The sequence below is a fragment of the Dipodomys merriami genome, unplaced genomic scaffold (assembly GCF_024711535.1).
Source record: "Dipodomys merriami isolate MVZ:Mamm:240054 unplaced genomic scaffold, mDipMer1.0.p SCAF_68, whole genome shotgun sequence".
NCBI classification, from domain to species: Eukaryota; Metazoa; Chordata; class Mammalia; order Rodentia; family Heteromyidae; genus Dipodomys; species Dipodomys merriami.
This window is the reverse complement of record NW_027206268.1, coordinates 6648103-6670097: the sequence shown is the minus strand read 5'-3', so window position 1 is coordinate 6670097 and position 21995 is coordinate 6648103. Positions and strand designations below refer to the sequence as shown.

The 21995-nt window shown below is 50.8% G+C and overlaps 1 protein-coding gene across 2 annotated transcripts in view; it reads left to right on the top strand.

The window, feature by feature from the left end:
* The first annotated feature begins 245 nt into the window (after window positions 1-245).
* Window positions 246-21995, top strand: part of Plod2 (procollagen-lysine,2-oxoglutarate 5-dioxygenase 2) — a 59695-nt gene continuing 37945 nt past the window's right edge. For both annotated transcript variants that reach the window (XM_070005584.1, XM_070005583.1), the window contains exons 1-3: window positions 246-427; window positions 19376-19467; window positions 21464-21600. In XM_070005584.1, coding sequence (XP_069861685.1) covers window positions 301-427; window positions 19376-19467; window positions 21464-21600 — 356 coding nt within the window. In that variant the 5' untranslated portion in view covers window positions 246-300. The remainder of the gene's footprint in view (window positions 428-19375; window positions 19468-21463; window positions 21601-21995) is intronic.

Sequence of the window (21995 nt, the reverse complement as noted above, 5' to 3'; positions counted from 1 at the left end):
GGCGGGGCCTGGCCGGCGGCGTCCAATGGGCGGGCGCGGCCTCCCCGCCCTCCCCGCGCCCTCCGCGCTTTAACCCCGGGCCCCGCGCCCCGCCTCCGTCCGGCTCCTCCGCGCCGCCCGCCGCCGCCTCCGCCGCCGCCCCGACCCCGGCCCGGCCCGCGTCCTCGCCCGGCCCGCGTCCTCGCCCGGCCCCGCCGACCCCGGCCCCGCCGGCGCCCGCCTCGCGCGCTCTCGCGAGATCCGCGTGCCCGGGGTCCCGGGGGTCCCGGGGGTCCGAGCGGCGCGCGGCCCGGGCGGAAGATGGTGCGGAGCGCGCGGGGGGCCCCGCGGCCGCCGCCTCCGACGCCGCCGCCGCCGCTGCTGCCGCTGTTGCTGCTGCTGGCGCTGCGCCCCGGGCTCCCGGCGCGGGCCTCGGGAACGCCCGCAGGTGAGCGGGGAGCGGGGCCGTGCGGGGGCCGGGACGAGGGGGCCGGGACGAGGGGACGCGGGGACCCCGTGCAGGGGCCGAGGCGCGGGGCTAGTGGGCCGGGGACTCCGTGAAGAGGCCGGGGCGCGTGGGCCGGAGACCCTGTGCGGGGGCCGGGGGCACCTGCGGGGGCCGGGGTGCGGGGGCCGGGGCGCGGGGGCCGGGGCGCGGGGTGCGGGGGCCGGGGGCACCTGCGGGGGCCGGGGTGCGGGGGCCGGGGTGCGGGGGCCGGGGTGCGGGGGCCGGGGTGCGGGGGCCGGGGCGCGGGGGCCGGGGCGCGGGGTGCGGGGGCCGGGGGCACCTGCGGGGGCCGGGGTGCGGGGGCCGGGGTGCGGGGGCCGGGGTGCGGGGGCCGGGGCGCGGGGGCCGGGGTGCGGGGGCCGGGGGCACCTGCGGGGGCCGGGGTGCGGGGGCCGGGGCGCGGGGTGCGGGGGCCGGGGTGCGGGGGCCGGGGGCACCTGCGGGGGCCGGGGTGCGGGGGCCGGGGCGCGGGGTGCGGGGGCCGGGGCGCGGGGTGCGGGGGCCGGGGCGCGGGGTGCGGGGGCCGGGGGCACCTGCGGGGGCCGGGGTGCGGGGGCCGGGGCGCGGGGGGCTGGGGACCCCGTGGGGGGCCAGGCGCGGGGTGAGCACCCGTTCGTGCCCCGCCCGGGCGAGCGCGGGGTCCCCGTCCCCGTCCGCCCCGGGGCCGCGCGCCCCGTCCTCCTCCAGGACTTGGGGTCCCCCCCGGCCGCCCCCCAGCCACGCGCCCCGTCCTCCTCCAGGACTTGGGGTCCCCCCCGGCCGCCCCCCAGCCACGCGCCCCGTCCTCCTCCAGGACTTGGGGTCCCCCCCGTCCGCCCCGGGGCCGCGGCGCCGTGACCCCGACCCGCCGGCTGTCGTCCGGGCTTCGGGGGTCCCCCGTCCCCCTCTTCCCGGCCGGGGAGCCGCGGCGCCCCCAAAACCAGAGTGAAAGCAGCGCCCCCCCAGCCCCGCATCCCGCCCGGCGGGGCGCCCCTCCGCCTCCACAGCCCCGGCGCCATGGCCACCCGGGTTCAAAGGTCGGAGCCCCACGGCCCGCGCCCCACCCCGCAGCCCGGGGCCCTCCACGGCCACGGGAGGAACCACACCACCCATCCGCCCCATTGATCAGTCAGTCAATCAATGAACCAATAAGGGGCTCGTCTCCCAGCCAGCCGGCGCTGCGCTTCCTGCTGAGAAGCAAAACACATGGCTGGACGACTCCAGCCCAAGCCTGGCTGCTGCCATCATCCCAAGTGTGTGTGTGTGTGTGCGCGTGCACTTGCACACGTGTGCACATGCACATGTATACACATGTACACATATACACACATGGACATACATATACACACATACAGGCGTGTGCACATACATATGCATACGTGTACACACTATACATATAACACACGTACATTACACATATAACACACACATACGCTACACATATAACATACGCACACATGTACACACTTATACACACATCTATTCCCTCCAAGGCCACATCTGGAGAATAGAAGTGTGCATCCTCTCAGCCAGAGGGACAGGCAGACAAAGGCCCACCTTCTCCGGGAGCAAGGGTGAGGTGGATGGGGAGGAACAAAGATCCTTTGTTGAGAGGACTGAAGAAATTCTGATAAAGTGATCTGGAGAAGGCCCGGTTCTTGTATAGGTGGCCATTTCAGCATGTGTGTGTGTGTGTGTGTGTGTTGTAGGCACTGCTCTTACTTTATTATCATTGTTTATTTAAAGGTGTCCCTGTGTCCTTCCAAGTTCAGGGTCAGAATTCCAGCTGTTTCTCCCACTGTAGCTCTTTCAGTGTCATCCAGGTAGACAGGCCACTGTTATTTTATGAACTGCGGCTTCAGAGACAGGAAACGCCAGATGTGGATGTTTTCCTCCGGGCGTGGGGGGAGGGAAGAGAGCAGGTAAAAACCTACTTTTAAAATGGAGGTACGGTCTCCAGTGGGGGGCTGAGTGTGGATGTCTTCCCGGCTGTGGGCGTGGGGATCTGCGGGTGGACGGCTGGCACAGTGGCTGGCGGCTGGGAACTTTGTCGCAGGTTAGACGCCCGAACCCGGTGGGGCATCGTAAAGGTGGTCAGCGGCGCAGACACAGCGTCGCCAGCTTCCTGGCCTGGGCTTTATTTTCTCTGTTACCTACCATGTAGCCCGGAGCTACGGCGTAGATACCGACCTCTTCTTTAGGGTACCAGGCTGTCCAGAGGCCTTCCTGAGGACAAGTGCTTGTTTTTATTTCCCCTGGTGTCTGCAGGACCTGGAGGACATCCAGAATCTTGTGGGCCCTGTTGAGCCGTCACCCCTTGTCCGTTGAGGGACAGACCTGTGAATTAAGTACTCTTAACCGCCAGGGGAGAGATAATGGGCCTGTTCATGCCAGAACACAGAGCCCAAAATAAATAAAGGCCAGCCCCCCCCCTCCCGCCTGGGGTCAGAGTGACCCAGGCTACTACAGGGATGATTCCTGTGTGCTCCAGGCAACGTGGCACTGCGGCAGAGAGACTGAGACGATACATAGCTACTCTTTTTATTTTCTTGCCCATCATGGGGCCTGAACTCTGGGCCTGGGCGCCGTCCCTTGGCTCTTCAGCTCAAGGCGAGCGCTCTACCACTAGGGCCACAGCACCACTTTCAGTTTTCTGAGTGGTTTTATTGGAGATAAGAGTCTCATGGACGTTCCTGCCTGGGTTGGCTTTGAACCGTAATCCTCAGATCTCAGCCTTCTGAGTAGCTAGGATGGCAGGCATGAGCCACTGGCGCCCAGCTTAAATGGCTACTCCTAAAGAAAAAGTGTGTGTGTGTGTGTGTGTGTGTGTGTGTGTGTGTGTGTGTGTGTGTGATCTTATGTTGTCCAGGCTGTCTGGGATTCTTGGGCTCAAATGATCCTCCCATCTCAGCCCCCCAATTAGCCGGGACTACAGGAGGGCACCCCTTGCCTGGCAGCCACTCTTTGGAGAGCAAGCATTTCTGTCTTCCACAGCAGCAGAGAATGGGCTGTGTGAATCCGGGCCATTGGCTTCTGGATGATCGTGTTTTGGGCTTTTTTTGTTTTGTTTTGCCAGTGTTGGTTTGTTGCTGTGTGTTCACTGTGCTGGAAAAGATTGCGTCTTAATATGTTACTGATGTGCTGGGAGTAAATCATGGACTGATTAGCTGAGAGGCGCCCAGATTTTCCCGTGGTTTTCACGGTCTCCTCTCCTTTTGTCCTGGGATCCTGCGTGGTAGGAATTGTCTGGGAATCACATCTGATTAGCTCAGAGGTTTCTTCCGTAGAGCTTGCCGGAACCGTGTCTGCCAATCAGGATGCGAGCTAGCTGCCTTGGTAGGTGAGCCCAGCCGAGGGAGGAACTTTGTGCCCAGCCTTCTCCAGGCTGACTTCTCCACGTGGGCGAACATCTGTGTTGCACAGACCCCGTTGACTGTCTTATGATCTAAATTGGGCAGAAACTAGATTGGGGGGGGGGTGGGGAGAAGAAGAGAAAAAGGACATGGTTTCCCATTCCTGCGAAGCCCAGTGCTTTTCAACCATGTTCATTTATGAGCTCCTTCATGTGGTGGAGGACGTTTGAGGAGAAAAGGGAAGGTTTACACTGTCTGCTGACGCAAACCAGCAATTTGCGGGGTGGAGAGGGGACCGCGGGGGGGGGGGGGGCGGGGAAACGGCAGTTTGTCCCCACTGCACACCCTGCACCGCTCCCTCGCTCCCACGCCCGTCCTGTTCACATCCTCCCCAGGCTCCCTCTCCTCATCCCGTCTGGCCCCCAGGGAAACCTCCGCAGTCCTGGGTTTGGTTTGATCCTCTTCCTTACGTCTCCGGATCGCAGGGCCTCCTGCTCGCCAGGCAGATCCGTCACCAACCACAAGATCAGGGTCTCACGTTACTCTGGGGTGGGCCCAAACTGGAATCTTCCTGTTGGTGCTCCCCTGAGCGGCTGGGGTGACAGGTGTGTGACCCTGTGTCCAGCCATTTCTCAAGGTGGAGTCTTACTACCTCCTTCCCTCCCTCCCACTCCCTGCCGCCCTCCCACCTCAGCTGGCCTCCAACTGAGATCCTCAAATCTCTGCCTCTGGAGTATCCAGGAGTTCAGGCTCAAGCCATTCAAGTCATTGTGCGCCATTCCCTTTCTCTCTTTCTCTCTCTCTTTCTTTTTTTTTTTTGGGTTGGTCATGGGGCCTGAACTCTGGGCCTGGGCACTGTCCCTCAGCTCTTCAGCTCAAGGCTAGCGCTCTACCACTTGAGCCACAGCATCACTTCAGGCTTTTTCTGTTTATATGGTACTGAGGAATCGAACCCAGGGCCTCCTGCATGCAAGGCAAGCGCTCTACCACTGAGCCACCTTCCCAGCCCCCCTTTCTCTCCTCTTAATGCACAAGGTCCGTACTCACCAGGGGTGCGTCGTGCGAGGGTATTTCTGCTTATCAGATCCTAAGCTGTGTGAAACGGAGGGCTGAGTTTTATTCATTTCTGTGCTCCTCAGGTCTCCCTTGTTCTCTGTCCACTAAGAAACCTTGGTGTGTCTGTGTGGAGCTTAAGGCCCACTCTTAGTGATTCCGGGGCTCCATCTACACCGCACCCCACTCCAACAGTAAACCGGCTGCCTGCCTGCCTCTGTCCAGAGAAGTCGTTCCTCCGGATGGTCTTGAGCTCCGATGCCTGCCGTCCTCCTCTCCCATGGGCCGTGTGTTGGAGGCCTGGGCTATCCTGTGACCAGTGGCTCAGCAGCCACAAGTGTGTGCTAGAGCAGCCACAGGGCGGGGAGGAGAGGCTGGGAGTCCTTACCCACTGGATTTCCCCGCACAGAAGAACTTGGATCTGTGCAGGTGTGGGCTGGCACCCCGCAGCAGCTGTGGTGCCCACGGCCCTGCGGCTGTGCCCTGAGAGCCAGCCAGCCTGCCGGCAGCAGCTGGCCCTGGGCACACAGGAGCCTGCTTTTCCTTCTCAGCTCTGCCAGCGAATCTCTGCATTGCAGAGTCCCGCTGTTGGCCTCCACCTCTGTGGACTCAGAACAAGAGCTCATGAGAGCTGTTTCGGGGTGAGCAGTCTTCCGGGGGGGGGGTCACAGTGAATAAAATACCTCCCCCCCACCCCGGGTCAGCTGGAAGGGACAAGCAGGCCTCCTTGTTCAGAGTTTACATAGGTGCTGGACATTGGTGCTTCTAGAAACCCGGTCGTGAATCTGTGGCTTGGTTCATTGGAAGAAATCTCTAACCCCTAGCAAGTGGCGTTTTCTTCGCCGTTAACCACGGCTTAAATGAGAGCAGGTCAGAGGGAGGGCTGGTGGCTTTGAGTGTGGCCTGCGGTGCTTTTGTCGTCTCTTGTTCCTTTGTAGTTGCTCAGGGGTGCTTGCCTCACTGGCGACAGCGGAGGATTGCTGTTACCCCCAAACTGCTCCTTCTGAGAGGAAGAGCAGAGAACGTCCCTTTGTTCCTCCTTCACTGCTGCTGCTTCGCAGCCTTGTTTGGATCTGTGCTAGCACTGCTGGAGGAGAAAGCTGGTGTGTGTGCGCGTGTGTGTGCGCGCGCATGCGCGTGTGCATGTATATGTGTGCTGTTACTGGGCCTTGAACCCAAGATCTGGATGCTACTCTTTAGCTGTTGTGTTCAAAGCTAACATTCTACCACTTCCAGTGGTTTTGTTTTTGTTGGTTGTAGGGCTTGAACTTGGGGCCCGGGTGCTGTCCCCGAGCTCTTTGGTTGAAGGCAAGAGCTTTACCACTTTGGGCCACAGCTCCACTTCCAGTTTTCTGGTGGTTCATGGGAGATCAAGAGTCTCACTTTTCTGCCCCGGCTGGCTTTGAACTGGGATCCTCAGATCTCAGCCTCTCGAGTAGCTAGGGTGACAGGCATGAGCCACCGGTGTTGGGCGGGAATACTTTAGAATACTGGAATGCTGTTTGTCATTGTCAGGTAAATTACTGATGGCAACGGAAAAATGGCTGGTTATGATTTAAAAACATACCTCACTTCAGGCGCGTTTTAAGTTCTCAGAAACTTTGAAAAATCGGAGATCCCTCCGTTTTATACCAGGAGAGATTTCTATTGCCTCTTTTCTCTTGTTAAAAAAAAATCAGTTTTGTGAACGATTCCGTGAAAATGGAATTTGAGCCTTTTTCTTTTCAAAGGAGAAGAACTGGGCCTACAGTGTGCGAGCAAACCGACATGACCCCAGTAATCCAGCTCCCGGGGAATACACCAGTGCTTTGATGGGATTTTTCCAGCCCCGCCCCAGCCAGCTCAGAGGGGCCCCTTGTGCGGCCCTGGCGGCCTGGGGGGGCCTCCCTGGTCAGCGGCTAGCACCGAGGCGAGGCGAGCCGGCCCCTGCTCCCCGACCCCTGCCTTCCTCCAGCCAGGGAGACAGATCCGCTTTGTTTTGAGTTTGGTTTAGACTAGGGTGGAATGCTCTGCCCAGTGACTTTACTAGGTAACCAGGAGTGAGACAAAACAGAACTCCAAACTGGAAAATCAGCGGTGCCAAGTGGCGAACAGAGTCATGAAGGGGACAGAGTGCTCTCTCTTTCTGTCTCTCTCTCTCTCTGACTTTACTGTGGATTGGATCCTCAGATCCCTGAGTTCTCAGCAGCTGGGATTACAGGTGTGAGCTGCTGGTGCTCGCTTTATTCTGACTTCCTTGTGGATAGCAGCATACTCCTAGCCACTAAATACACTATTTTTTTTTTTCTTTTCATGAAGGGAACACTTTTTTTTTTTTTTTGGGTCCGGTCGTGGGGCCTGAACTCTGGGCCTGGGCGCTGTCCCTCAGCTCTTCAGCTCAAGGCTAGCGCTCTACCACTTGAGCCATAGCTCCACTTCCGGCTTTTTTCTTTTTGCTTATGTGGTGCTGGGGAATTGAACCCAGGGCCTCAGGCATGCAAGGCAAGCGCTCTACCACTGAGCCACCTTCCCAGCCCCAAGGGAACACTTTTTATGTCCCTCCACCCATACTTCTTTTCAGAATTGCTCTGGTACTGTGTGTCCAGTAGCATTTTTTTATTGCTTTTCTGAATCTTTAGTTTAATCCATATTTAATTAAGCTACAGGTGAATATTCTTCCAAACCTCTCCCCCAGTACTTTCTACAGTGAGGTGATATGTGGTATTCTAAATTCTTCGGTGCAAATAATTCCCATTGTGTAATTCTTGGAGGTGTGAAAGTTAACATTTGAAAGTTTGCATGAGTATTTATCTTATTGGCTTTGTTGGTATTTGTGTTGTTTGCATAGAGAAAAGAAAAAAACCAAACAAACAAAATTCTATAAAAAACAAAATTCTCTGCTGTGTTCAGTGCCTGCCTTGCATTGAAATTCTGACACTTTTTTTTTTTTTTTTTTTGGGTCTGGTCATGGGGACTGAACTCTGGGCCTGGGTGCTGACCCTCAGCTCTTCAGCTCAAGGCTAGCACTCTACCACTTGAGCCACAGCGCCACTTCCGGCTTTTTGCTTTTTGTTTATGTGGTGCTAAGGAATCAAACCCAGGGCCTCAGGCATGCAAGGCAAGCGCTCTACCACTGAGCCACCTTCCTAGCCCTGAAATTCTGCCATTCTTGTGTGTTGTTTTTTTTTTTTTTTTGAATTTTGCTTTTGTTTTGTTCTGGTCCTGGGGCTTGAACTCGGGGTCTGGGAGCTGTCCCTGAGCCTTTCTGTGCTCAAGGCTGGCACTCTCCACTTGAGCCACAGCATTACTTCTGGCTTTTTCTGAGTGGTTCATTGGAGATAAGAGTCTCACGGACTTTCCTGCCCGGGCTGGCTTTGAACCCCAGTCCTCAGATCTCAGCCTCCTGAGTAGCTGGGATGACAGGCGTGAGCCACGGGCGCCAGGCTTGACATGTGAACATTCTTAAAGCAGGGAAATAAGGCCTGGGTAGAACCCGAGACGGCTGGGGACGGAGCATTGAAGGCCCCTATCTGCTCACCATTTCCAGCCAGGACCCAGCTCCGGGAGGCCGCGCCTACGCGATCTTCCCAGCTCTGTTGTTGGCTGTTCCTTGAGCTCTAGGTGCGGACGTGAGGGGCAGAGTCGGCATTGCAGGAACAGAGGAGGCCTCGGGGTGCGGGGGGAACCTCGCCATCCACTCCTCCCTTCGGCCCTGGGAAAGGGCTCTCCGGTTGTTTCGTAGTCTAGCCTCTACTTCTCCCGGTATTGTGTCAGTGGTTGGGTCTGGCGGGGATTCATGTCGCCTTTTCCCAATTAAGTTTTGATTTAGAGATAGGGAGGGAGCGAAGCCAAGCAGAGCTAGAGTTGCATTTACATCTAGAATATTCCCCCAATTGTTTACATACCAGAGAGGAAAGTGGGCTGGTGTTTATATGAAACTACTTTTCTGTCTTCCCAGAGGGGCTACTTACTCCACAGCGCACCAGCACCATCTCCCCTTTCTTTCTGATTGTTTACATTACCGAGATGAGCAAATGTAACTCCAGCGACCCCTTCAACGTTAAAAAAAATCCCACTGTAAAATGTGCTGTATAGCAAGGAGTTATTCAGGAGCCTTTTAGATGCATTCCATTTCTATCAAGATGTTTCCCGAGTTAGCACTGTAGTGAATGGGGAAGAGCGTGGACTTTGGGGGGGAAAAGATTTGGGGTTGTGGGTGAGGGGTGTGCATGCGCTTGCTAATCAGAAAGCAGGAATGCCTTCCTTCCGGCCTGGACTTTCTCCCATGGGTGGTTAGATGCTTGCGGGGCTGTGGTTTGTGTGTCTATTTCCTTCCCTTGATCTCTTTCCCCAACTTTGCTTCTCCTCCACACCCCACACCAGGTGGGGAGTGATCTATCCCACGAGCCTTGGACCAGGGCCGCACCTCCCGTGCTGGCCACACGAGCCCGTGGCCGGGCCCGGGAATGGGGTGAGGTCTCACAGGAGTGTGACTGAAAGGAGGCAAGCATTCTTTTTTGGGGGGAGAGGGGGTCAGTCGTGGGGACCTGGGCGCTGCCCCTCAGCTCTTCAGTTCAAGGAAAGCGCTCTACCACCTGAGCCACAGCGCCACTTCTGGTTTTCTGGTGGTTCATTGTAGATAAGAGTCTCAAGGACTTTCCTGCCCAGGATGGCTTTGAACCGTGATCCTCAGGTCTCAGCCTCCTGATTAGGATGACAGGCGTGAGCCACCGGCGCCCGGTGAGGCGGGCATTCTTTATCCAGGGTGCTGTTGGGGTGGAGAAGAGCGGTGGAGAGGTTTGACATCCTGATGGGCTTCTATAACTGCTCTGGGAAAGTCCCTCGGCAATGTCAAGAGGCAGACAGGCCAGCCTGCTGGACAGGGTCAGTATGACCATGTTAATAGTAATGCTGTACTTCCCAACCCGAAGGCCTGACACAGCGTCCTAAAATGACTTCATGCTGTGTCAAGTTTTGAGAGGAACAGTCGGGGGAGATGTCATAGGGTTAAAAAGAAAAAGAACAGAACACTGCCAGGTCCAAGTAACAAGGTCGCAGGAATGTTCCGTTCTCTTCCCGAAAGCCGAGAGGCGTGGAGTACCGCTTATCTGTGATGACAGCTTCCTGGTGTTTGGCTTGCCGAAAGCTGGTAATTCTTGTGTTTTGTTTTATTTTTAAAGATCTATAATTTTATCTCTGATTACAGTTTTGTAGTGTTTGACTGGGAGCTAGTAATTCTTTTTTTTTAAACTCTATAACATGTAATATATATTTTATGTACGTATACTTTCCAGTGTTCCCATTTTATACAGGGCTCCATGAAGCTTTCACTATATTCTTGGCTGGCCGAAGCTACTTCTCTGCGTTGAAATGGTTCAGGCTCATGGAAGGTTCTGGAATTTGAGGAGGTGCAGGGATCACAGGGCGCTATCTGGCACCTGTCAGAAGGAAGGGCTTCCTTCAATGCAGCAGCCAACAAGGAAAGACAGCGTTGAATCCCGTCCGAGCTGTTCCCAGGAATGAGAGACGCATTTAAAAAAATTGGTTTTGATGTGGTATATATACACAATGGAATTCTATGCCTCCATCAGAAAGAATGACATTGCCCCATTTGTAGGAAATGGAAAGGCTTGGAAAAAATTATATTTAGTGAAGTAAGCCAGGCCCAAAGAAACATAGGTCCCATGGTTTCCCTTATTTGCAATAACTAGTATACGTCTGAGTCAAGCAGAAAAGGTCAGATAAGTTGATGTTAGGGAAATGAACCCTAAGATATGTATTCAGATGTTTTTTCCTTCATGCGATTGTTTCTAACACATTCATATAAAAATTGTTTTTGAAAGCTTGGTTTTCATGTGTCTGCTTTTATATTTTTTCCCACTGCTTTTTTGGTGTTGGCAGCTCCCTGGCTCACAGCAGGACGGGTAACCTTGTAGCCAAGGCTCCTGACAGGCAAGCCCACGGGAGCCTCTGGTGTGGAGCCTTGTGGCCTTCCTGCTCTTGTCTGAACTCGACATTGCACTGAATTGAAGTAAATGTTATTTACTTAAGCAGTATGCGAACATTATTTAAGTAAACTTTTTTTCAGGCTTCTCCAAGCATACACACACACACATACACACACACACACACACACACATACATGTATATATATGACATTTCTAAGCTTCATGTATTTTGATGATTGTAACAGTCTAGGGAGGGAATAGAAACACATTCGTGTTAAACGTGGGCCCACGACACCAAACTTGATTGACAATGGACGAGGGTCACACATGCTTGTACAGTTGCTTGTGTTCCTAATCTTAATATTTAGTTATTTATTTTATTTTTTTTCAGGATCCAAGTCAATAGTTACTTATTTTAAATAAATGAGATACAAAAGGCATGTAAAAAATCACACTTATTACATTATAACTGGGAGAACAGAAGAACTGGTGTGTGTAAGGGGAAGTGGGTCGTATTTCTGTGCATGTCTACGCTGTTCAGTGTTTAAAGCAAGTTAAACATCCTGTCTTCTTCTTCAAAAAGAGAAGTTTTGACCTCTTTATTTACGGTGAACATTTCCAAGCCTTTTCTTCTGGCTTTTTTTGAGATGCCCGGGACAGGATTATTATCTTCTGTCATGCTTGTGTTCAGCAGCCAATCAGAGCTTGTGTGTGCTCAGTAGCTTAGGTCCCAGGCTGGAACTACTGCCTGTCCCCCACGTCTCACTCATGGACCCTGGCGGCGCCTGGGGAATTGGGTGACTGATTTCTGTGTCGTTCCTCGTTTCCTGCACACGGTGCCCGAGCTGAGAAACAGACTCTGAAAGCCGACACTTTGCCTGCAGGACGGAGTCGCTGAAACTCCAGGAAGAGGCCCAGGCCAGCTGCGGCGCTTCTTCCTCTGGGCTGTGAATCTGAGAGAGGGCAGCCTTCTCCGAGTCTAACTACAGATTCTCCAAATGTGTAGAAGTTGCCAGCGGCTTGGAAGCCGGGGAGGGGGTTCTGCCGTGTGTCCGAGCCCCAGTTGGCTGGGTTTGTGGGGGCCGGGGCAACCGCTGCACTGGGCTGGCCAGAGCCGGCCGGAATGTGCTGACCCTGCCTTCTCTCGAGGTCCCGTGCTGGGTGGCCATCAAGTGAGGCTTCAGCTTGGATCTGGCTTTTCGTTGTTTGCTGCCAGTCCTCGTTCTGTTACGACTGAAGCCCAAGGTGCCCAGAGAACACCTTGCCTCTCCCGTGCCTGTCGGCTTAGCTCACCGAGGTGCGGGGTCTTGGGCTAAGGGGGTTGGGGCCTTCATCCTGGTTTTGTTTCCATTTCCGTCCCTGGCGTGAAAATGCGGCCATTCTGTCCCTGTGGTTTTGATGGGTGTTCAGTTTGATGCAGACAGGGAGGGAACTCTGGGAAAAGAGGTTGAGGATGAGCAGATTCAGATGGAGGAGGGAGGGAGGGAGGGAGGAAGGGAGGGAAGGAGAGAAGGAGGGCCTAGACTTGGAGACTGGATCCTGAACTTGACCAGAAACTTCTCTGTGAACTGAAACTCAGAAGTCTTTTAGCATTGCGTACTGACTTAGGAAATGCTTTTCCTGGCTGACAAAAATCTGGAAGAAAATCAAAAGAAGGTTTATTTTACTAAAAGACTTAAGTAACGGGGATTGTAGCTTTAGTTGTAGTGTATTTGGAGGTTATTTCTAATAACCTTCATGGTTTTTTTGGGGGGGGCATGCTTGGAAAAAAATGTCTATTATTAATAGGGGAGTGATAGCTCATGCCTATAATCCTAGTTATTCAGGAGTCTTAGGTCTGAGGAGCAAGATTCAAAACCAGTGCAGGTAGTCTGTGAGACTCTTGTCCCCAATGAACCACCAAAAAGCTGGAAGTGGCGCTGTGGCTCCAGTGGTAGAGCTGTAATCTTGAGCAAAAGCGCTCAGGGACAGTACCCAGGCCCTGAGTTCAAGCCTCAGGACCAGCACCAAAAAAACCCCCAAACAAACCAGGAAGTGTTGAATTTTAACTTGGCGCTTGCTTTTCTCGCAGAATATTGCATCAGTGATATGGAAATGGACATCATTAGCAATCCTCTAACTGTCTAGGGAGAGAAAAATTCAGAATATATTCAAAAAGGCCCCCTGGGGCTTCAAGATTGGTGGTTTATATCAAACACTAATTCAAGGGTTCATTTTATTTGGGGTTTGTCTTTGTGTCTTCTGTCTGAAGCTTCCAAGTCTCCCTGTTATTGAGCTAGCCACTCGTGGGGTGCTTGAAGTTTCCCCTGACTGTCTAGATCATTCATTTGTAAATGGAAGTGCCCTAGTCCAGAAACTGATGCTCCTGGGCCCTAGGCCTGTATTTCAGTGTTTTCTGTAGTTGTCACTGGGCAGATGACACGGTAAAGGGGTAGGGTATGCTATTTATGTACAAAGGGGTTGCTTTTCTTCAGATAATGCTTGTTTTATTTTTGTTTACATTTTTCTCCAGGCACTGGGATTTGAGCTCAAGGCGGTTTGCTCTGGTGAGGGAGGTGCTCTACCACTTGAGCCACACCCTCTGCCCTCTCTTTGGTTTTCCCTAAGCTGTGTTGGGGGTGGGGGTCTTACGTTTCTGCTCAGGGCCAGCCTCAGATTACCACCCTGTTTCCCGCACTCCTGTGTAGCGCAGATTACAGGCCTGCCTCACTACACCTGCCTCTCCTTGTTTTATTTTGACAGAGGAATTTTGCACAAAGTTGTGTGTGTGTGCGCGCGCGTACGTGCGCGTGCATTTTTCTCTGAGAAGTTTAGAATATTTCCCATACCATTCTAATAGTTAGCAAAGCAAAGCCGTTTGTCACTGAATACCACGAAAGCCTGAGCTAGTTCTGTGCATCTGAAGATGCATGAAGCCCTAGAAGAGGAAGCTCTGGATGGGAGGCCGTCTGTGCCCCCAGGAGTGTCCCATTTCATTTTTCTTGCACAAACATGAATCTGTCCCTTGGGCCTCTCCTGAGGGAAGTCAGCCAGATACTTGGAAGGAGAGAGAGAGAGAGAGAGAGAGAGAGAGAGAGAGAGAGAGAGAGAGCTTCCCTTAGTTCACAAGTTAAATTACAAAGAAGGAAAATAATCAGTCAAGCATGTAAGCTTTTTTTCCCCCCAACTCCATGTGTCAGTGTATGAAAGTAACTCATCTGATGAATGACACCCCAGACGCTTGTTTGTAGAATTTGAACTTGGCATGGCGAAGGCTCGAACATGTCTTCATAGTTTCTGGGAGAGTGGCCACGGATGATAGAACTCGTTTCAGCCAGATGTGAGGTTACGATTGTGCAACACAAAGCCAAGGTTGCTGGGAGCTTCTTGGGGAAGGGCCTTGATGGGAGACAACGGCACTTTCCTGCTCTCGCTGCTTCAGTTTACATCCTGGATTATCTCACCGGTCAGCTCAAGCTGACAGGTCGCCTCCATCTTTGCTGCTTGCCCAGTGATTTCAGGAACTGGCGAGTTGTTCTGGGCTGGGCCAGAGCTGCTAAAATAAGCCATAAACTTTTTAAGACCGGTTCCTGTGGCCTGCCTGAGGCTTTACATGCGCTTGCTTGATGTGAAGTTGATACTGTGGACGAGGTCAGAGGGTTGTTTTTTTTTTTTTTTTTGCCTCAAATTTATTTTTTCATTTTACGGTGCTGGGGCTTGAACCCAGGTCCTTGTTCCCACCAGGCTGGCGCTTTGCCACTGAGCTACGTTCCTGGCACACACGGGCATGTCTCCGTAATAATTCTAAAATGTCTTCGTGGGAGAGCGACTGTCGCATTGTGAACTGAAGAGGATAAATGCATATGAGGATAAATGCATCTGAGGACTTCTCTCTCCAGTAGCATCTCGGCACCACCGCTTCCTGGGCCTGTTTTTAATTGTACATCCCAGGTTGATTTATTATTTTTTTCCATGCTTTTAGGGGATATAAGGGGTGCAAGAAATTCTTTTTTTCCTTTTTACCATCGTGGGGAAGTAAAAGCTATCAACCGTGTCTTCTGGGCTGGTCTGACGGGGAGGGTACCCCTCTGTGTGTGAGCTCAGGAAATCGTTTCAGTGCCTTGTGTAAAATGTGGGCTAAACGGTGACAGAGCACATGTGCTTGGACGAGCTGCAGACTTGCTACCAGATTTCTGGCAGGCAGTCCGGCCCCCGATCAGGCATTTGGTTGGCAGATGCCGCCCCTCCCTCCGTGGAGAAAGGCCTCATGTTCTGGTGCGTTTGTTCTGTTTTGGAAGTGGCAGGGATCTCTGCGACCCTGGGTCTCCACAGAGCCACCCCCTCCCGTCTGAGGAGGGGCGGCGGGCGGGACTTCCCTGGAAGTTAAACAGGACTTCCCGTGTGCACGATTCAGGGCATTTGCAGCCCAAGTCCCGTGTCCTGGAAACAGTCCCCTCATGGTTGGATGTGTGTGAAGATCAGGGAAAAAGATCATTCTGGAAGCCGGGCGGGGATGGGAGAGGTGGCTCAGGCGTGCTTTGGGGGCCGTGCCTAGGGCAGGCTCCCGGGCACACGCTAATTATAACTCGGGCTTAGAATGATAGCTTTTTTTGTGATAGAGGAAAATACAGGCATTCAAGGGAAGATGGGTTTGCAGGGGCTCGTTATGTGTACGCACAGAGCTAAGCCAATTTGTCCAGTTTATAACGGACCTCGGTAGCACTCCCGGCAGAGAGAGAGATGTCATGATAACTTCCTGAGGTTCACGCATCACCCGGGGCCTGGCTGATTCTCCCTGCGTCCTCACAGCGGGAGGGACACCGAGATAGTATAGACATACGTGTACAACACCGGCCACCAGCCGCAGCTCCTCTCATGGTCACAGGGAGTTCTTAGTGCAAAACGCAGGGTTTTATCGATCAGTTGGAAAAAATAACCTTTACCGTTGGGATCTTTGGGCAGTAGTTCGTAGTCAGGTTTTTGTGGCCAATTATATCCTAGGAGACAAATGGTAACTATTAGACCAGGTCTGCCCGGTGCCAATTTCTGTATAGCCAGCAAGAAAGAAGATGAAGATGTTTATAAAGGGTTTTTAAAAATGAGGGAAGAGGGCTGGGAAGGTGGCTTAGTGGTAGAGTGCTTGCCTAGCATGCATGAAGCCCTGGGTTCCATTCCTCAGTACCACAGACACAGAAAAAGCCGGAAGTGGAGCTGTGGCTCAAGTGGTAGAGCGCTAGCCTTAAGCACAGAGAGGCTCAGGGATAGTGCCCAGGCTCTGAGTTCAAGCCCCAGGACCAGCAAAAACAAAAATGAGGAAAGAGGAGGAGGAAAAGGAAGAGAAGAGGGGGAGGAGAAGAAGAAGAGGAGGACGAGGAAGAGGAGGAAGAGAAGGACATGAAAAGCTGTTTCAAAATGGTTTTCACTGAATATTGGTCATCTCTGTTCAAAACAGAAGAAAAAAATGACTGTTATCTCCATGTGCATCAGAGCTGTGAGTGCCACAGAGAAAACTGGTTTGATCCTTTCTAATTTGGAGCAATCAGTACTAATGGCTTCTTTTCTTCTCCTCCTTCTTAAAAAGAAATGCTAGGTTTTTCTTTGTTGTTTTCTTCCCCCCAGTCCTGGGGCTTGAACTCGGGGCCTGGGCACTGTCCCTGAGCTTTTGCTCAAAGCTAGCGCTCTACTACTTGAGCCACAGCGCCACTTCCTGCTTTTTCTGTGTGTGTGGTGCTGAGGAAGCGAACCCAGGGCTTCATGCACGCAAGGAAAGCACTCTACCACAGAGCCACCTTCCCAGCCCGGATCATGTTTACAGATGCCGGCAGGCCCCATTGGGAGTGCCTTCCTTGTAAGGGTGATTGCGGAAGTCAGTCATTGGATGGCAACATAACTGCAGTGCGGTGCCGATCTGGTGCAGAGCTTCTGCTCATAGGAACTGGGTGAATTGTTTCCACATAAAGGGACAAGGGGACAGACAGTAAGGGTGTGTGCATCTTGTGGCAGTCCCCCAGGGTGGAAGGAAGCTAGACAGGGAAGGAGTGTCTAGAGTGGAAAAGGCCGGGAGGTGAGCGTGGCCAAAGCTGTCTCCTCTGCTGTCCGCTCGGCAGCCGGAAGATGCGTTCTGTAAGGCGACAGTCCGTGTGGTTTAAGCTCACAGTCTTGGGCCGAAACATTTCAATTCTATGACATCTTTTATCGGGACGATCCCCACTCTATTAAGGGATTATTGAAAGCTTTTCACTCATTTTTATGATAGAGAGATTTTAAGAGTGTTTGCCCAGTTGAACTGTTTTTAATTTTAGAAGATTTCAAATGACTTAATTTAAAAAAGAAAAAAAAGCAACTGGAGTGATGGGAATTCTTTGGCCTAGGGCGGGGAGACTGATTTCGCGGGGAGACTGATTTCGAGGCTCGACCCTCTGAGTCATGGAATGTGGTCACATTTTCTGTCTACTTAAGAATCTGGCTGACACCCCCTGCCTTCGGTATGCTGGCTGATGAAACCCTTGCTGTGAACTTTATACTGGAAATGTTAAGTGTAAAAAAACATCCAGTTAACAATCAACAGTTGCTGTTAATTTTTATGATTTGTAGAGAAAGGTCTCAGGAAAAAGGTTACTAAACAGTTACCGTATTGCACGGAAGAGACCTTAAGAAACTGTTCTTTACTCTGAAAGCTTACCATGTATTGCTTTTTTAAAAATACGGTAACATCTTTATTATTGTTATTATTATCTTTAGGTAGTTGTACAAAGGAGTTGCCATTTAGTGACGCCATAGAAAGCATCTTGATCATTGTCACACCTTTGAACAACATTCTTACCCCTCCCTGTCCTCCTTCATCTTTTTGTCTGTTTGTTTGATTTTGGTCTGTCCTGGGACTTGAACTCAGGGCCTGGGCCCTGTCCCTGAGCTCTTTTTTCTCAGGACTAGCGCTCCACCACTCTGAGCCACAGCTCTACTTCTGGTTTTTGAGTGGTTCATTACAGATCAGAGTCTCACAGACGTTCCTTCCTGGGCTGGCTTTCAACCGAGATCCTCAGATCTCAGCCTCCTGAGTAGCTCATTGTCTTAATTTTCTAGGATCTATTGGATTTTTGTCTACATTTCCCCTTTTTCATGTACCCCTTCCCCCCTAGTCCCAGTCCACCCTTTCCAGGTGTCTGCTTCCTGGCGTGTTATTTTGCTGAACACTTTGATTTTGCCTTTCTAAGGAATTATACTATTTAAGTTCTCTCTTGGATCTGCCATACTTCAGTTAATGCATTTGTACATTTTGCATGCATACCACCCAACATATTTACTTACGGTTTTGTAAGCTAATATGCTGCTTTTAAATATCTTAAGTCTCATTTGAAACTGGTAAGATATTTTTGTTCTTAAAAGAATAGTTACTGGAGCCCTTTTGTGCAACTATTTAAAGATCAAAAAGTGCATTTAATAAAAAATCCTAAAAAACGATATAGCAAAAATAGTTAATTAAAAAAAAAAAGACCTCCAGGATATATTTTGTTAGGCTTTACCACTTTAATGAAGTTAATTATTTTACTTGGAATATTTTCTGTGAAGCAGTGGGACATAAGGTGAACCAATTCAACAGTGAAACTCATTAGACACTATGTTGGAAATGAACTATACAACGTGGGGGAAGGGAAGTCAGGAGGGGGAGAAAATCAGGAGAGAATGAGGGAGGGGGACACTGTTCAAAAGGAAATGTGCTCGTGACCTGACTTATGTAACTGTAGCCCCTCTGTGCATCGCCTTTACAGTAATTGTTCTTAGAAACACAGTATTTTCTGTGTTGCAATTATATAATATTTCCTAGGTTAAAAATATTTTTTGGAAGAAGGCGGATATATTTTCTTTACTGAACTGTCTTCTATTTAAATTTGTTGTTTCTTTATGTGTGTCAAACTTATGTTGGTATTTTTAAAAACTTGAAGGAGAATTCAATTTGTATGAAACTATTATTTATTCCTTTTTTTCTTTTTTTTTTTTTTTCTGATCAGTCCTGGGTCTGAACTCAGGGCTTGGGTTCTGTCCCTGAATTGGTCTTTGTCTTTTGTTCAAGGCTAGCACTCTACCACTTGAGCCACAGCTCCACTTCCTGCTTTGGGGTGGTTAATTAGAGATAAAAAATCTCACAGACTTTCTTGCTTGGGCTGGCTTTCAACTTTGATCATCCTCCATTAATGCAAGTAGTGATGGTCTCCTATTTAGGGGACACTTAAAGTCTTCTATAGAGAAGCTAGTTGATTAATACCTTTGGAAGAGAGAATGTTCTAGAGGTAGACATACCCATCCACTGTGTGAAAGTCTTTCTCTTAACGTTGAGATACTCTGTTGGAAGATGTCTTTCTCCTCAAACATGAATGAACTTTTAAAACAAATACCATTAAAGGAACTTGCCATTTGATGGTTTCATCATTTGACTGTGTTCTGTCCAATCTGACATGGCTATTTTGGGGTAATCCTTCATCTGGGGGTGGGCAGATGAATAGACCCTCACGGTGCTGTGGTTTACTGGGGCTCCGGGTCACCCTAGCGAGTCAGAAAGTAGTGACCTCTCCTCATGCCGTGTCTTCCTGTCTTTTCAGATAAATTACTAGTCCTAACGGTGGCAACAGAAGAGACGGATGGATTTCATCGGTTTATGCAGTCGGCCAGATATTTCAACTACACTGTGAAGGTAAAGTACGCCCTTATGCTGGAATCCATGACACAATTGGTTTTTTTCTGGCAATAACACCACAAGCTGTAACCCACCCAGGAAGGTGGGATTTGTCTACTCAATGGGTTTGTCTAGTTTCCAAGATGAGCCGTAGTGTTTTTAATACCTTGCCCCGCAAACAAAGATTCCTTAGAACTTACCAATGCTTTATCCAAACATGTTCTATAAATCCAGAGAACACCTGCATAAAGTATATATATTGTCTACATAGAGAATTTTGACATTCCAGAAGGCAAACACACTCTAAAGATTTGACTTTAGATTGACCTAAGCTTTTCTTTTCTCTTTCTTCCTTCCTTTCTTTCTTCCTTTCTTCCTTCCTTCCTTTCTTTCTTTCTTTCTTTCTTTCTTTCTTTCTTTCTTTCTTTCTTTTTCTTTTCTTTCTTTTTCTTTTCTTTCTGACTGAGTGCTTTATCCTTTAATTTTTTTATTATTTTATTTTATTTGTGAACATACTGTACAGAGAGGTTACAATTACATGGGCGGCAGGATAATGCATACATTTCTTACCAAGCATTGCTGAGTGCTTTATGGATTGTCTGCCCTGGTGTACTTCTTTGTTTCCAGATAATTGGAATGGAACTTGTAAAGTCCTTATCTTAACTTTCTGTTTGCTCAAGGTTGCTTTCCCTGCTTTATTTTTCTGTGTGTTTGTTTCATAGGAATTTGGGAACAAAGTAAAAGTTGACAAGGGTTGCAGCTAAGGAGTTGTCTAGGGGGACATTTCGCTGATAAGCAATCAGAGAGGAAACTTTGTAAAACGATTAAACTGAGCTGTTAGCAGCCTGCTGTTTTTATTTTATTTAATTACATTAAAAAATAGATCTGGCAGCTAGAGCTAGAAGAGGAGAACCAGGATGTATCTAGGTAGGACATAAAAGAGAAGCTAGAGGGAAAAAATAATTAGAAGGAAAAGATATATGCTTAGAGAAAAACTGAGTTCTGCTATTGTGAAAGGTACCCAGCATTTAAAGCATTTAATAAAAATATTCAAGAGGCCAAGCTTTGCTGGCAAAGTGTGTGTGTGTGTGTGTGTGTGTGTGTGTGTGTGTGATGGGGCGCTTGGGCTTGAACTTGGGACCTGGCCACTGTGCCTGGGGTTCTTGCTCAAGGCTGGTGCTCTATCACTTTGAGCCAAGCTCCACTTCTGTTTTATTTTATGTATTTACTTTTGGTGGTTATTTATATAAATAAAAGGCTCATGGATCTTCCTGCCCAGGCTGGCCTTGAACAGTGATCCTCAGATCTTACCCTATTGAGTAGCTAGGATTATAGGTGTGAGCCCCTGGCACCCAGCTGGCAAAAAGATCTTAATATAGAATAAAGGAACGTATGTCTGCCAGTCCCCAATGCCAAGAGATACCAAGCTGTGAACGAAGAGAGACTAGCAGTGTAGCTTAAACTGCGTTTCCACCAATTTTTTTTTTTTTTTTACACTGGTAAGTTCTAATTGAGGCGTGTGAAGAGGTGAGTTTATGATTTCGAAGATGACGAAGGTGACATTTTCCTTGATGTCTTCAACACTCCCCTGGCGCGACCCATTTTGGTTTAGCGGAAGATGGCTTCAGGCCTGAGCCAGGAGTCCGTGAGGCCAAGGGATTTCCATGCTGATTTTACAGAATTTACAGCCAGACCGAGAGAAAAAGCCGGGGAGGAGGGCTGTGGGAAAACCACTTCATTCATTTTCTTTCCTTTTAGTCTGAATAGATAAGGGGTGGGGGGTTAAAAATATAGTCTTTCAGTCCAGCCGCGTGGATAAGATCCAACTTGAAACAGTCAAGGAAAAGAGAAAAAATGAGCAGTGGGCTTGGCGGGGGTGGGGTGGGGGTGGGGGGATCCTCTCCAGGTCGTCTTGTTTTCTGGTACCATCACGATCCTGTATGTCATGACGTAGTGCTGTACTCACCTTCTCTGGAGCGGTTACAATTCGAGTGAAGCGTCATTGTGTGTGTAGGTCCTCGGCCAGGGCGAAGAGTGGCGAGGAGGCGGTGGGACCAACAGCATCGGAGGGGGTCAGAAGGTGAGGTTGCTGAAGGAAGCCATGCCCCGCTACGCCACCCGAGAGGACCTGGTCATCTTCTTCACGGAATGGTGAGGCTGGAGGCCTGCAGCTGGCGGGGAGGGGGAGGGAGGGAGAGCTTCAGTCTGTTTTGAATTGTGCCCTGAAGATTTCACATTGATATCTGTAGAGTATGCATTCAGTTTAAAAACAATTATTTTTGTGCACTTATATGGTACCAAGGAATCGCACCCAGGGCCTCAGGCATGCTAGGCAAGCACGCTGCTGCCAAGCCGCATGCCCAGCCCTGATGATGGATTCGGTTCTTTTGCCGTCATGGATAAATTCGTTGCTCCGAAGGTTCTCACGGGGATCTTTGCGTGCGTGTCACACAAAGCATTTCTGCCAGGTTCGCCCCTTCCCTTGTCCCTTAACAGCCCCTCACTTTCAAAGGAATCATTAGGGCTTGGGAATGTGGCCTAGCACG